Consider the following 17,389-nt stretch of genomic DNA (forward strand, 5'->3'; position numbering starts at 1 on the left):
GTGAAGGCCATCCTAAAGAAATACAACATCCACAAGCAGAAACTGACACTCAGAAGAGACTTTGCCATTACAGGGATAGTGCCCAGAGGGAAAACAGACAACAGGATATTTGTTGAAAATCAGAGAATCCTTCTACAGGAAAACTGGACAAGGGGAGAAGGAAGGCAATGGACCCCCCCCAACCAGAAGGTACTTGAAGAGTTCTAGGAAACCTGTGGAACAGCAAAGTTAGCCATAATCGCTATGTCCCTTGGATATATCTAGAAAGGAAGAAAAATAAGAATGTATAAGAGATGACAGAATGGGAGGTTCAGGAGGAAGAAGAAGAACAGTTGACCAGAAGTCCCACAGCTAGTGAACCCCAGGAATAGATAACATCCAAAACTACTGGTACAAGAAATTCAGCTGCACACACATACAAGCACATAGCAGAACAGTTCACCCAGAAAATAAGGCACCCTGACACAAACCCAGAGTTGCTGATTCAAAGAATCACCTACCTGAAGGCTAAGGACAAAGTCACCACAAACCCCTACAAAGTACAGACCAATCACCTGTCTCCCAACAATGTACAAGATATTGACCAGCTGCACAACTAAGAAGATATCAAACCATCTGGAGAGATAGAACATCGTGGCCGAGCAGTAGAAGGGATGTAGGCAGATGATTGGTTTGGTTTGTATTGAGGTTTAATGGCGCATGGACTACGTGGGTCATACGTAGGCAGATGAGCAGAGGATGCAAGGGAACAACATCATTGATGCTGCAGTTATGGAGAAAGCCTATAAGAAATACTACAACCTGTACATGGCCTACATTGACAACCGCAAGGCCTTTGACTTCATGCCCCATAGCTGGCTATTAGAGACTGAAAATCTACAAAGTCAACCTGACCTAGAACTAGCCATGGCAAAACAGATGAAATCTACCATCAAGGTCAGACTGATGCCCATCAGAAGAGGACCTTCTGAGGAGATTCCCTGAGTCCACTACGGTTCCGTCAAGCACTCAACCCACTCTCCACCATGCTCAATAACAGCAAGTATAGGTATACCCTAAAAGAAGAGAGGAATAACCTGTACACCTTGCTCTCATCTGACGTACATGGATGACAAAAAAACCGTGTGCTGTAACTGAGAATTGACTCCAACAGCTAGTCTGGATCACCAAACAGTTCAGCACTGACATCAGGATGAAACTACCAGCTGAAGACCAGTGAAGAGGTTGAAGCCATGACAGAGGGAGAGACATCCAAATATCTGGTGGTGATGATGCAAACCTACCAGTTAGAACACAAAGAGATCAAGGCCCACCTGACTGTGAAATACCATCAGAGACTGAGAAGCCTACTAACATCATGAATTATGGGGAAAATGGTCACCACCATAAACACTTAAGCAGTCCCAGTACTAAAGTACTCCTTCGGGATCCCAGATTGGAATAACACTGAGTTGGAGGAGATTGACCAGGATAATGATGACCAAGAACCGCCAACACCACCTGAAGTCGGCCGTCGAGAGACTGACCCTAGCCTGCAAAGGAGGGAGGCGATTGACTGACCTCATTGAACAAGAGAAGGTGATTACCTCCAGGAAAAACAGCACCCATCTACCAAGCCATAAGATAGACAAATGGCACACAATACTCAACCTCAACAAGGAGACCACACTGACACAGATAGAAGAAACAAAGACAGAAGATGGGCAAAGAAGACACTCCATGGCAGACACTACAGTGTCCACTAAATGACTCATATATGACATTCTGTTTGTGACTCATATATCACAAACAGAAGGCACTGAGACCAGAGGATTTATGCCTGCCATCCAGAACCATGTAATCAATACTAAGAACTACAGGAAATACATCACCAGGACCCTGGAATAACATGATATGTCAGTGATGCCACCTGGCCCCAGAAACAATCCAGCATGTCACTGCAGGATGCAGAGTAATCACCCAGACAGATTACACTCACAGACATGACTAGGTGGTTAGGATAATACATCAGAAGCTAGTGCAAAAATATCAGCTGATCAAAGAAAGTTTACCATATTACAAGTATGAGCCTCAGGCTGTACTAGAGACCTCTTCTCACAGACTATACTGGGACTGTACCATAAAAATGGACAAGGTATCCCACACAACAGACCAGACATATCCCTCATCAACAAGAAAGAAATGGCTACCTACCTGATTGACATAGTGCCCAACACCAGCAACCTCCAGAAAAAATATGAGGAAAAGATCAGGAATGACCATCTCAATTATTGTGTCAACCACTGTTGTCAGTTCTTATGGTGCCAAAGAGCCACTATAAGAACCAACAACAACAACAGTCCTCCCAGAAAACACTTACATGGAACTCCAGAAAGCCACAATCCTGAATATCAGCTGGATAGTAAGAGAATTTCTCAATCAACAGTAACAATAATAATAGTACCCATACACAACTGACCACCCCATGCAATTGGTACAGTACCCGCCTTGGGGCAAAAAATATTCTATAAAGGAGAAAGGATTTTATAACAATAATCCATCTTTAATTTTTGTGATTATAATTTAGCAGTGCTTTTACTTTGGATGTAACTAATCTATAACTTCTGTGATTATAATTTTGGCAATAAGTAAAAGAATTAAAGCTACCAATAAAATGACCCCTGATTTCTCTTCTGACCAGAAAATAAATAAAGGGAGTGAAAGGTTTCTTCTTTCTATATATCCCAGTGTTTTTACTTTGGATATAACTCATACGCCTTTTAATTTTTGTGATTATAACATTGAATTTTCAAAAACCAATGCATTCAAACTCACCGCTGCTTAATTATCATTTCTACTATTTTTTGTGTGGTCATGTCACTGCAACTGTCTAAAGATTTAAACTTGTTTCGCCTTTTGGGTTCCTGAAAATTAGAGATAATTGAAAAGAATTAAAGATAATTATTGATCATGAATCTTATTATAATATATTAGTAAATGCTAAAATCAGAAAAAAACCCCCATGAATATTAAATAACAGCAATAATCAGATAAAATACAAACAAATCATAATCAAATTAATATATATTTTAGAGAATTTGTTTTCAGATGTTATATGAAAGGAGTATCTTAAACAACCTAATACAATTACATACATGAAAAATAAAATTTTCTCATAGATGAATTAATAACCTTAGAAAAGCAATGTTACTAACAAGTTGATCTAATACTCAGCATACTGCCAGGAAGGATTTAAAGTACTGCTCTTGGATATGAATTTTTTTTAAAGAAAGAACACTAAACTTATAATTACAGTACTAATTCCTGACATTTACCAATAAATATATGATCTCAAATAGCTTTCAATAAAGTCAAAATTTCAAAAATATTTTATTTATTACCAGCATAAAGGTAATAAAGTTAATCAATAAAAGAAAAGAAACAGTTATTTAAAAATAAGAATTGGAAATACCCTTTATGCACAATACCTGTATTTTACGCCTAAAATCTAGAGAGAAAATAGATATGTTATGTACATTAGATGTATGCCGGATTCTGTGATAGACCCATCTCTGATATTTGATACAAGGGGATTGTAAAATGTCATGAAGATTGGTTATTAAGGTAAAAAAATAAAGTTTCAGTTTAATGTTCAGTGGTTAGTTTATTTAATCCATAAATTCCTTGACTTACTTAAATAGCTTTCTTTGTTTGGATATGATTATGTATAATGAAATGATGAAAACATGCATGAACTAACAGTTAGGGAAGGATATTAGGTAGTTGTTTTCCATGAAAATTAATTGCTGTAATAACCACCTTTCCACCATATGAGATTATTGATGAATAATGAATAATGTAGTTATTACATGAATAATGTAGTTATTAAGCTTATGGCCCAAACTACTATTCATTTAAGGGTGATGTTTCAGGCAACTTACCACTACCTATCATCAGACCATACATTGGCTTCATACAGAAGCCAATGTATGGTCTGATGATAGGCAGCAGTAAGTTGCCTTAAATGTCACCTTTAAATGTATATTGGTTTGGGCTATAAGCTTAATAAACTATATTATTAATCTCACATGGTAGAAGGGTGGTTATTAAAACAATTAATTTTCATGCATGAAACTCTTGTAACCATTACAGTACTGATTCAGCTGTTACTGTGGTGCTTATAATGTTATTCTAATTTGGCGAAGTACACGAAGTATTAGTAGTGGCATGTGATGCAACAAAGCAAGTGTATGAGCTTATGCAGCATCAGCCAAAAAAAAAAAAAAAAAAAAAAGATCACAACACCATTCCCTCCAAATGCCTGTCCAGTTCCTCCTTAAATTTATTCAACCTATCCAAGAAAGTGAAGCCAGTCGACATCGCTGGACAGTGCAGTGTCGAGTGAGTTTGGTGTGACATAAGCATAGGGAGATCAAAATTGAGAGTAGGAGTGTGCTATAGGCCTAATTACTCTGATGAGTATAATAAGAAACTGTACAGGAAAATAGAGTGGGCCAGTAAATCAGAGAGTCTTATAATGGGGGATTTTAATTTCCCAGATATTGAATGGAATTTGTGGGTTGGTCACTCACACACTAGCAAGGGTTTTGAGGATTTATTGGATGATTGTTTTCTAAATCAGCATGTTCGGGAGGCAACTAGAGGGAGCAATACTCTTGATTTGATTATCAGTATTGATTCTTCATGCATTAAGAATCTGCAGATACAGGAACCACTAGGTGGCAGTGATCAGTGTGCTGAAGTGTGATTTACTCAAGGAGGTAACTACCATCAGGGGTAAAGGGAAGGGTTATTGCTTTCGTAAAGGCGACTACGATGGTCTGAGACAATATTTAAATTCTATACAGTGGGACCAACTGATGATGTTACCAACAGCAAATGCAAAATGGGAAGCATTCAAAGAACTTATCTTGGAAGCTACTAGGCTTTACATACCAACTAAGAAATATTGTTCAAGGTTCAGGCCTAAATGGATGTCAGATGAACTAATGAGACATATGGCAGAGAAGAAAAATGCATGGGATACATATAAATTAACATATGACACAGAAGCCTATGATAGATATAAGTTGATCTGTAACCAAGTTACAAAGGAGGTTAGGCAGGCGAAGGCAGATTACGAGAAATCTTTGGCAAGGGATGCAAAAAAAAACAGCAAGGAGTTCTTTACTTATGTAAACTCTAGAAGGAAGGGGATGAATCAATTGGTCCACTTGATATCGATGGTTCAACTGTTCATGATCCTGCTCAGGTAGCTAACAAACTAAATCAACATTTTGCATCTACATTCACACATGAGGAGTTATTCAAGGAGGGGAATGCCAGAAGTGTATTCAACTCTGGCAGTAAGCTAGATACTCATGTAATAACTGAGAGTAAAGTGGAGGAGAAAGGCATTTGGGGTGGATGGAATCTATCCAGTTATATTAAAGGAGGCGGCAAAGGAAGTAAGCAAACCCTTGCCATAATTATCAGAGCTTCCCTGGACTCAGGGGAGGTACCCATGGACTGGAGATGTGCAAATGTGACCGCAATCCACAAAGGAGGATCAAAGGGAGACACAGGTAATTACAGACCTGTTAGTTTAGCTTCTGTTCCAAGGAAATTCATGGAGGCACTGGTCAAAGAATCATTTCAGGATCATCTAGACAAGACTTCAGTTATAGCTCGGACACGGCATGAGTTTGTTAGGGGGAAGTCTTGTCTGACTAATCTGATTGGATACTATGATGTAGTCACAAAGGAACTGGATGCAAAGAATAACTTTCATATCATATATTTGAATCTTAGAAAGGCCTTTGATACTGTTGCACATGGAAGACTGCTGCACAAATTGGAGCAGTGTGGCATTGGAGGCAAATTGCTGCTATGGATAAAGGGATGGTTGTGTGGGAGAAGACAGAGAGTGTTAATCAATGTGCACTGCTCTTAGTGGACTAATGTTATTAGTGGAGTCTCTCAGGGTTCAGTGTTAGGTCCATTGTTGTTTTCTGTATTTATAAATGATATTGATGATTTTGATGTATATCAGGCTTAATGTCTAAGTTTACAGATAATACAAAGGTTAGCAGGGTTGTTAATAGCACTAATGACAGTACACTGCTGCAACAGGATCTAGAAAAGTTGAGCAGATGGGCTGAAAGGTGGCAAATGAAGTTTAACATTGGCAAGTGTAAAGTACTACGTATGGGAAGCAGTAATCCCAGAGTAACGTATCAACTCTGTGGTACCACACTGACGGTGATAGAGAATGAAAAGGACCTGGGGGTAATTGTGCAGGCAGATATGAAGTTTTCTGAGCAGTGCAGATGGTCTGCAAGAGTAGCTCATAATGTCTTGTCAGTGATATAGAGGAATTTTGCTATCAGGGATAAGGAGGTGATTATCCCCTTGTATAAGGCAATGGTCAGGCCACACCTTGAGTACTGTATACAGGTCTAGAGGCCTCATTTTAAGAAGGATGTAGAGCTGTTGGAACAAGTACAGAGAAGGGAAACAAGATTAGTGAATGGAACAATGGGTTGCTCTTACAAAGAAAGGCTTAACTTTTGCAAATTACAGTGTCTGGAGACGAGGCACCTGCAAGGTGATCTGATTGAGGTGTATAAAGCCTTGAATGGTTTGAGCTTGCTCAGTGCTGATGGAATTCTTCCTCTTGCTCAGAAGAATCGCCTGAGAAGGCATAAATTCAAATTGAGGAAAGACGGTTGTAGGATCGATGTGCGGAAGTTTGTCTTTAGCCAGCGGGTGGTTGACTGCTGGAACAAACTTCCATATGTCGTTGTAGAAGTTGATAGCTTAAATAGATTCAAGGCAGGACTTGACAAACATTTGGAGAAAGGGGATGGGTGAAATAAGGTTTTTTTTTTTTTTTTTTGGCTGATGCTATATAAGCTTGCTTTCTTGCATCATGTGCCCTTGCTAATGGTAATGCTAATTTACAATAGCAGTTTGCATAAATGTCAATTATTTACTTTCATATTTCAAAATTAACTCATTTAATTCTAGTTAATATATTCAGTAATACCCCGACTTACGCTACCCCAACTTATGCGAACTCAGAGTTACGCGGTTCTTGATTTTTTTGTTTGGTGTATATCTAAAATTAGCTTACCAGTGATTTGGAAGTCAAATCATAAAGCTTGGGTGACAGCTTCCGTTTTTGAGGATGGCTTGGTCACCACTTCATACCCGAAGTCGAACGTTATTGAAAGTCTAAACAGATTCCATTTAAAGTGATGCTTCTTACTGGTCACCCTCCTGCCACCCTAATTAATTTCGACCCACGTTTGAAAGTTGTGTTTTTGCCTCCAAACACAACCAGCTTGCTTCAACCAATGGGCCAGGGAGTTATCAAAACATTCAAGGCTTACTACACGAGGCGTTCCCTTGCATGTCTGAATGAAGCTATGAGACAAAATAGTGAGATATCTGTTAAAGACTTTTGTAAACAATTCAATGTTTCAGATGCCGTAAGAATCATTGAAGAATCTTGGGATGAAATTCACAAAAAAAAACATTGGTCTCTGGAAGAAACTTCGTTCATTTTTTTTCAAAAACGAGATGAAAACAATACCAGAAACTGATCATGTCACTCATGTGATAGAAGAAGTTGTTAATCTTGCCAGGCAATTAGATTTGGAAGTCAATGTTTATGATGTCAATGAGCTGTTGGATTCACATAGTCAGGAGCTGACAATGAATGAGCTCATAGAGATGCGTGAGCAAAACGTCACTGAAGTATCCAACACTTCAGACCCAGTTCCACCAGAAAAGCACATGACAATTACAAGTTTGACAGAGAGTCTCAGCTCAATTGAAAAGGGCTTAAAAATTTTAGAACACAGACTCCAACACAGAATGCGTTATAGCTACAAAGCAAGGAATAAAAAAATTAACTTGCTACGAAGAAATTCTGCGTGAAAAAAAGAAGGCGCTGTGTCATCAGACGAATTTGTTAGATTTTATGAAGCCATCGACATCAAAATAACTTTTTTACGTAACTCATTTATTTTTTTAATACATATTTTGTATTAATATGTATAAATAACTGCAATTTTATTAAATATTTTTCTTCTAAACTAGTGTTTTTGTTAGTCCTTGGTCTCAATTAAACAAAATTTATATGCAAAGTTGTACCCTGACTTACGCGAATTCGACTTAAGCGATTTTCGTCGGACCCACCTATTGCGTAACTTCGGGGTATTACTGTACTTGATCCTTAGTTGAGATTTTTCAAATGATAAGACTTATTGTAGATGCAAAACTGAAGGCTGATACCATGAAAAAGCAGTGCCCATGTAAAAAAAAGTGGAAGAGGAAGGGAAGGACTTTTTTTCCCTCCACATAATATATAATGTAAATAACTATAATTGCTTGCAGTGACTAGTACTTCAAGCTGATTTTAAGCTCTCCCTTGTCATAATATTAAATATGACAGAAACATTGAAGTAACTTCTACCCGATAGCAAATTTTGTGATCAGCAAAATTTCCCAAAATTTGTATAAAATTTTGTGATCAGCACATGTGAGAGAAAGACCAGACACCCAAAAAAGTTAGCTTACATCATTAACATTTGTGAATATTTATCAATAATTATTTTTTTTTGACCAATAATTGATGAAAGTATATCAGGTAAATGACTCAGTTTGCAGATAATACAAAGGTTGGCAGGGTGGTTAATGACAGTAAACAGGATAAGCTATTGCAACAAGATGTAAAAAAATAAGACTGAGAAATGGCAGTCTCTCTCAGTCTATCTAAAGATAGGTTTCACGTTCTGACCTGGGCTGGGGCTCCCCAGAAAAGTTAGCTTACATCATTAACATTTGTGAATATTTATCAATAATTATTTTTTTTTGACCAATAATTGATGAAAGTATATCAGGTAAATGACTCAGTTTGCAGATAATACAAAGGTTGGCAGGGTGGTTAATGACAGTAAACAGGATAAGCTATTGCAACAAGATGTAAAAAAATAAGACTGAGAAATGGCAGTCTCTCTCAGTCTATCTAAAGATAGGTTTCACGTTCTGACCTGGGCTGGGGCTCCCCAGACCAGGAAAGCTCCTCTCTCACACAATTTTTTTTTTTTTTTTTTTATTATTATTATTTATTTTTTTATTCATTTGTTTGCGTTGTTGTTCTAGCTATCCATCCTGGATTGGGACTTTCCTGGGCCGGAACAGTCCTTCTCCGCTTTACTCCTTCCCTTTCTTCATCTTATACAAGTTTTTCTTTCTTCCCTGGGAACTCTTCCCCAGGGAGGAGAGCATGCAGATAGTAGGGGAGGCCTTGCCCTTTTTCTGCTAGGGACGAGTACCTGGAGGAATCGTCCAGGTGATCACTCCTTCCAGGTAGCCAATAGGCCAAAACACAACATCACGCTACAGAACACACACACATAAGCTCACAAAGGCAGTTTTTCTTTCCTATCACTTTCTCCAGTGCGGGATGAAAAGCTTTTTCTTTTTTTTTTTTCCTCTCTCCCCTTCCTTTTCATCTATCTTCATCCAATCTGGGATATTCCTGTGTGGATTCAGTTTGGGAAAAAAAAAAAAAAAAAATATATATATATATATATATATATATATATTATTTATTTTTATAAGACACACACCGGCCTTACCTTTACAGAGTCTATAAAAACTGAACAGAGCAACGAGGCGGAGATGAACTTCTGTTCTAGGAGCCGCCCATACAAAAATACAAAAATAAAAAAATAAAAAATAATAAAAAAAATATCTAAAGATAGACTGAGAAATGGCAGTTGGTCTAACACTGACTAGTGCAAGGTGCTTCATATGGGTAGCAGTAATCACAGATTAATATATCAACTGTGTGGTAACTACACTCAAGTTAGTAGTAAATGAAAGAGACCTGGGGGTAATTGTGCAATCAGATATGAGGTTCTCTGAGCAATGCAGATAGGCTGCCAGGAGAGCTCATGCGGTTTTGTCAATAATATACAGGAACTTCTCTAGCAGGGATAAGGAAGTGATTATCCCATTCTACAAGGCAATGGTTAGGTTGCATATTGATTACTGCATACAGGTCTGGAGGCCTCATTTTAGGAAAGATTTAGATCTGTTAGAATGGGTACAGAGAAGGGCAATGAGATTGGTAAAGGAAATGAAAAGGGTGGTCTTGCCAAGAAAAGCTTCAGTTCTGCAAACTGCAGCATCTGGAGACTAGGCATCTGTAAGGTGATTTGACTGAGGTATTTAAGGTACTTTAATGAATTGAGGAAGCTCAACGCTGATGGCATTCTTCCTCTTCAGGGAGGATAAATTCGATATTCAATGAATAATGAATTCTATTAGTTTATTCCATCAGTTTATTTATTATTTATTTATTTTATTCCATCAGTTTATATCAGTTTATTCCATCAGCCATCATTATAGAATAACAAGCCCAAAGAAAATTGCATAAAACAGGAAGAATTAGTAAAAAAATAAAAATTATAAAAAATACATTGTTACATTAAAAAACTTCATAATAACTTTAACTTGTAAAATCATAATATGTAACATATAAATCATTAATCATAAAAGATATTTCTAAATTTGTGGCACATTTTGTCCTATTCAAAAAGACTTCTTGAATTTTTAAAAGAGATACTAGTTAAAACTGATCAAAAGGAGGTATCTGAATTATATTTAATGAAATCAGAGGTAAATTCAGCAAGTTACACTGAATGAAAAATGTTAAAGAAAGTAATTTAAAAGCTAAAACCAAAATGTATGACTGAGGAACAACCGATGAACTTGGAAACAGTTAAAAAAAATAATTCATAGCACTATACAGAGTACTATACAGTACTCTGTATAGTGCTATGAATTTATTTATTTTTTTACTGTTTCCAAGTTCATCGGTTGTTCCTCTATACAAAGTACTGTATAGTACTATGACTATACATACTATAAGTACTATAGTATAGTATAATATACTAAGTAATATAGTATTAGTATACTATAAGTACTATAGTATACTCTGTATAGTACTTATTTCAAAAAAATAAGCTCAATTTGACTGCACACGAGAATGTTCCACATTCGAAAATACAAACAAGACATCTAGAGAGACATTTTTGTACATAAAGTACTGTTATCAAGTCATATGAACTGGAACATTCATGATGCTATTTTTGCTTGAGCATGTAGTGATAAGCATAATGTAAGGATAAGCACAAAACAAAATAAATATTTTTTAGAATATCAGCTTTAATAATGTAAGTAGTATTTGTATCTATGTCATAAAGTGAAATTTAAAGTATCCTCTGTGACAGTACAATGATTTTGCCACACTGTCACTTTTGGAGAAGACCAGGTATGAATTCTACTAAAATCATTTTCAAGTGGGAACTGTAATTAGCTGATCAGTCAAAGGAGTGGGATTTCCCCATGCAAATTATTCTGGGGTTTTCAGCCTACACAAATCAGCCCATGAAACAAAAAAAAAAAAAAAAAAAAAACACAAATTATAAAAAATACATTAAGTTACATTAAAAAACCTCATAATAACTTGTAAACTTAGCTTTAACTTAGCACACTGGCATATTATAAAATAAGATTGTGATATGCCTAAAAATAACAGTAAAATAACTAAAAATAACCAATGACTCCATTATTTTCCTCAGAAAAAACGTTAAGTTGATAGGTCTGTAATTACTCGTGATGCCTTTTGATCTCCCTTTATGAACTGAGAGTATTATCGCACTTCTTCAGTCCATAGGAAACTCCCTTGAATCCTTATCTATAATTATAAGAACAAGTATGTTCTCATAATTATAGATAAGGGTTTGCTTAACTCCTTTGCTGCCTCCTTTAATATAACTGGATAGATTCCATCTGCCCCAGGTGGTGCCTTTTTATGTCTATCCTCAACAGTTTCTCTTCAACTTTCCTGTCAGTTATCACAAAGTCATTTAGCTCCCCACTGGAGTTTGATAAACCTCTGAGATCCCCCTCCTATAAAGAATTCCATATGTGTGAATATAGATGCAAAATATCTATTCAATTTGTCAACAACCTGAGCAGGGTCATCAACAGTTAACTCATTAACATCAAGTGTTAATGTGATTCAACCCCTTCCTTCTACTATTAATATAAGCATAGAATTCTTCGCTGCTTTTCTAGGCATTCTTTGCCAGAGACATCTCATAATCCGCTTAAGCTTGCCTTACCTCCTTTGTGATTTGATTACAGACTACTTTATATCTACCATAGGCTTCTGTATCACCTGATAATTTATATGCATCCCATGCACTTTTTTTCCTCTGCCATGTGTCTGAATAGTTCATCTGACATCCATTTAAGTGAACAGTATTTCTTCATTGGCGTGAAAAGTCTAGTAGCTTCTTTAATTACTTCCTTTAATGCCTCCATTTAGAATTTGCTGTCAGTACCATCATCAGTTAGTCCTGCTGCTCTCCGAGACCACTGTACTCACCCTTACGAAAGCAAACTCTTTTCCCTTAGCCTTTGACAGTACTTATGTTTTTAATTAAACTCCACCTTAGCATACTGTGATCACTGCCAGTCAGTGGGTCTTTTACCTGCAAATTTTAATGCATGATGAATCACTACTGATAACCAAATCAAGAGTACTGCTTCCTCTTGTTGCCTCTAACATGCTGCAGTAGAAAACAGTCATCCACAAAATCTACAAAACCCTTGCTAGTGTGTGTGTCCTACCCACAAATTTCAGTAACATTGGAAAGTTAATATTTCCCATTATAAGACTTTCTCATTTACTTGCCCATTCTAATTCTCTGTATAGCTGTTTGGTATACTTATCACAGTCATTAGGTCTATAATACACTCCTACTATCAATTTTGTTTTTCCAGTGCTTATATCACACCAAACCGACTCAATCCATCAGCACTGAGCATGCTCAATGCTGATGGGATTCTTTCTCTTGCTCAGAATAATTGCCTGAGAGGGCATAAATTCAAATTGAGGAAAGACAGTTGTAGGATAGATGTGCGGAAGTTTGCCTTTAGCCTGTGGGTGGTTGATTGCTGGAATAAACTTCCATCTGTCGTTGTAGAAGTTGTAGCTTAAATAGATTCAAGGCAGAACTAGACAAACATTTGGAGGGAGTGGAGTGTTTTTTTTTTTTTTTGGCTGATGCTACTTAAGCTTGCTTCCTTGAATCATGTGCCAATGCTAAAAAAAAAAACATTGCACTGGTCACCCATGTTGACTAGATGCACTGCCTTAGATTTAATATGCTTCTTAACTAATAGCATAACCCTTCCTTCACTCCTACCCTGTCCTGTCTGTTCTTCCTGTATATATTGTACTCTCTACATTCAAATTTTCAAATTCAGCATCCCTTATGTCTGAATGACACCATGTCTCCACTATGTCTGCAGTTGATGACTTAATCAGTACTTTAAATAAATCAAATTTATTTACAATGCTCCTAGCATTAGTGTACATGCACGAGTTCTCATTCTTAGTTACCCTTACACAGCACATGTATTCACTGGTTTCACAGTGACCTACAGCATGACTTGAAATCTCCAACATCTTGCTTCCCAGGCTGCTGCATTTTCCAATAACAGCAGTACAAGAATCACCATCATTTCTGCTTGTGACTCTAGTTAATTTATTAGTCTGTGTATCCGCCCTCAAGCTAGCAGTTTTCTGATCCACATATAATTGCCTCGATAGCATCAGCAAATATAATATCCTTGCACCCTTCTATTTAAATTTATCCCATCCCTGTAAAAACAGTCTCTCCTGGTAATAAGCACAGACCATGCTGAGAAAAATTCCAACCCTTGACAAGGCTCTCACATGTCTTCCCTCCTATCATGTCTGGGCAGAATAGGCAGACACTTTCAAATTCAATCCTAACTCAACTTTTTTCCCAATGTTGCCTTGTACTTGTTAAGTTTGCAGACGATACAAAGGTTGACAGGATTGTTAATAACTGCTAGCATATTGTCTTTACTGTTATTTCAGTAAAGACAATATGCTAGCAGTAGCATATTGTCTAGAAAAGTTGGGCAGATGGGTTGAGAAGTGGAAACTGAAGTTTAACATTGACAAATGCAAAGTACTGCACATGGGTAGCAGTAACCCAAGAGAAATATACCAACTGTGTGATACTACACTCAGGGTGGTAGAGAATGAGAAAGACCTGTGGATAATTGTGCAGTCAGATATGAAATTTTCTGAGCAATGATTATCATTCAATCATTCAATGGTCAGGCCACAACTTGAGTATTGCGTACAGGTCTGGAGGCCTCATTTAAGGAAGGATGTAGAGTTGCTAGAAAGATTACAAAGAAGGGCAACAAGATTTGTGAGGGGAATAAAGGGGTTCTCTTACCAAGAAAGGCTTAAGTTCTGCAAACTTTAGTGTTTGGAGACTAGGCACCTGTGAGGTGATCTTACTGAGGTTTATACGGCCTTGAATGGTTTGAGCACGCTCGATGCTGATGGGTTTCTTCCTCTTGTTCAGATTACAAACCCGAGGGGACATAGATTCAAACTGAGGAAAGAGTTGTAGAATATATGTAAGGATTTTTGCCTTTTGACATTGTTGGTGGTTGACTGCTGGAACAGACTTCCATATGTTGTTGTGGAAGTTGATAGCTTAAATAAATTCAAGGCAGAACTAGACAAACATTTGGAGTGAATGGATGGGTAGAATGAGAAGTTTTTTTTTTTTTTTTTTGGCTGATGCTGTTGCTTTCTTGCATCATATGCCTCGACTAATGCTAATGCTAAAGTAAGTTCTTGGATCTCTTACTCTTAATATCATTAGTGCCAAAGTGTACAACAATATTACCTTTTGTGCCCATCATGTTGTAATGTTAAGGAGTACTGCAAATAAATCCAAGAATTTCATCAGGTTCACTAATACTATTATGGTAGGACTAGCTGTGATGTAATCCATCAATAGGCAAGTATGCAGTAAGCAGTTAATAGATGAATTTCTGCTTCCTCTTGGAATGGCAGAAGACTGACAATTATCCAACTGTATTAAATGAAGGTAGCAAAAGAGGTCAAACCTTTGAATCTAATATTGACACCATTCTCAAACTTGGAAATTAATTAAATAAAAATAATTTTGTGATAAACAGCTACAAGTTTCAAGCCCAACAACAGAAAGTTCTGCTAACAATTATTGGAAATTAAATAAAATCAGTTCTTTATGTGGGGGAAACAAAACGACGCCTAAAAAAATTGTCTGGGGGAGCACACAAACGTGATAAGAAATGTGGATTATGGTAAATCCGCCGTAGCTGAACATTTTTGGGAGAAGCAACATCATATCTCCCCGGACGAAGCAGTCATCACTGATCGGGCGCATAGATTTTGGGACTGCAAGTGGCTCGAGAGCCTACGAATTAGTTCTTTTGGGAATAATATAAATATAGACAGGGGTACACGCATTCATCCCCTCTTTGAGGCGGTAATCCTTGGAGGGGATGAACGTTTTCGCCTGTAACGCTCCTGAGCCACTTCCGGTTCCAACATGTACGGGAACAGTACACGTTTATGTGAGATGCACCGTGAACTTGCTGGTATTTAATGAGGCACCGCAGAATAGAAGTGCACTGTTGAGGAAGAAAGCAGAAACCTTTGAAAGCTTCAGTTATTTTAGTGCTTTTAATCTAGTATATTTTATTGCATTTTAATTCAGTATTTTATTATCATTTTATTTGTATATTCACTGTAAACTACATTTGTTTTATTCTATCTTAATTCAGAATTTTATCAGTAACATTTTATTTGTATAATCATATTTATTTTGTTTGATCTATTGTAAATTTAAATATAAAGCCTTTTAAGATTTTGGTTTCCATTTTTACTTCAATGGTTGGTGAGAAACGCTAAAATTCATAGTATAATTAAATAAAATCTTCATCTGCAAAAGAAAGGGGGGGGGTGGAAGAGGAATTATCATGCCTGAAAATAAACACTGCCCCATCAGCTAATGGAATTCATTTAGATATATTAAAGAAAATGGCAAATGAGGTCAAATTTTTGACTATAATCATATTTTAGACTTGGTAAAGTTCCTACACTATACAGAGATGCACAAAGATGTAATTTTCCACATTTGTATTTTGACTTCTGTAGTAGGGGAGATTATGGAATTTGAGATTAATTATGTAATGCAGATCATCTGCACAAGAAAGGAATTATAGCAAAATCTGAACTGCAATCAATTTTAGAATAACACAGAAAATTCTATCACACAAAAAAAAAAAAAAAAAAATCAGGACAATATGCTAATTAAAGTATATTGTTCTGATACAGTTAGAGAACTGTACTGCATAATGAAAAAAGAATTTTAAAAATGTATATGTAAATTCTAAAACCTCAAATTAAGATATAATAAAGTGCAATAAAGTAAACAGTTTTTAAGCAAATTTTTTCTCCTCTTCTGAATATTATGATGGAAATTTTCAAATTACTCAATTGCTATATAAAACATGCTAATACCATATTCAATTATGGGAAATTACTGCTCAACAATAGTATCCAGCAACAGAAATTCCATAAATTTTAAGACTTTAAATGAAACGGTATAAAGCAAATAGCATAGACATCAAAATATCACAGTTTATAAAATGAAGAATCAAGCAAACATTAATACCAAGGCTGAAACTGGAATTTGTATAAGGAATGAAGTGAGACACACAACTATTTCTATAACAGGTTCATTTTTTAAACACTGGAATAAATATAATTTCAGTTCTATCAAAATTAAAAAGAAATACATACTGCATAAGGATCACTTCCATCAATATCCTCCATTATTGGAGTTCGTCCATGGCATACAATATCTACCTAGAAATGAGTGATAGATAAAATAAGAAATAACTCCTGAAAGTAGATAATCTGGAATCAGATTTTTCCACTAAGAAGCTGCTTAAACTGTATAGTAATTTCAGCATGTTTAAAAGCATATGAATTTTTTACAATTTGCATTATAATGAACTCAGCAGGCATAGTCTAACCATTTCATACTTTTTCACTGAGGGGAACGAAAGGGTGGTCTTACCAAGAAATGCTTAAGTTCTGCAAATTGCAGTGTCTGGAGACTAGGCACCTGCAAGGTGATCTGATTGATGTGTATAAGGTCATGAATGGGTTGAGCAGGCCCACTTCTAATGGGATTCTTCCTCTTGCTCAGATTACGAACCTGAGGGAGCATAAATTCAAATTGAGGAATGACAGTTATAGAATAGATGTGAGGAAATTTGCCTTTAGACAGCAGGTAGTTCATAAATTCAAAGAGGAACTGGACAAACATTTAGAGGGAACGGATGCATGAAATTGTTTTTTTTTTTTTTTTTTGTTTTTGGCTGATGGCTGATGCTACATAAGCTTGCTTTCATGCACCACATGCATCTACTA

At 36.5% G+C, this 17,389-nt stretch overlaps 1 protein-coding gene across 2 annotated transcripts in view; it reads right to left on the bottom strand.

The window, feature by feature from the left end:
* The window catches only part of Pect (phosphoethanolamine cytidylyltransferase), a 185,846-nt gene that overhangs the window by 14,978 nt on the left and 153,479 nt on the right, over window positions 1–17,389 (bottom strand). For both annotated transcript variants that reach the window (XM_090385653.1, XM_090385652.1), the window contains 2 exons: window positions 16,754–16,819; window positions 2,815–2,903 (listed from right to left, as the gene is read on the bottom strand). In XM_090385653.1, the coding sequence (XP_090241779.1) occupies window positions 2,815–2,903; window positions 16,754–16,819 (155 nt within the window). The remainder of the gene's footprint in view (window positions 1–2,814; window positions 2,904–16,753; window positions 16,820–17,389) is intronic.

This window comes from Mastigoproctus giganteus, chromosome 12 (assembly GCF_048544385.1).
Source record: "Mastigoproctus giganteus isolate SK-2022 chromosome 12, ASM4854438v1, whole genome shotgun sequence".
NCBI lineage: Eukaryota > Metazoa > Arthropoda > Arachnida > Uropygi > Thelyphonidae > Mastigoproctus > Mastigoproctus giganteus.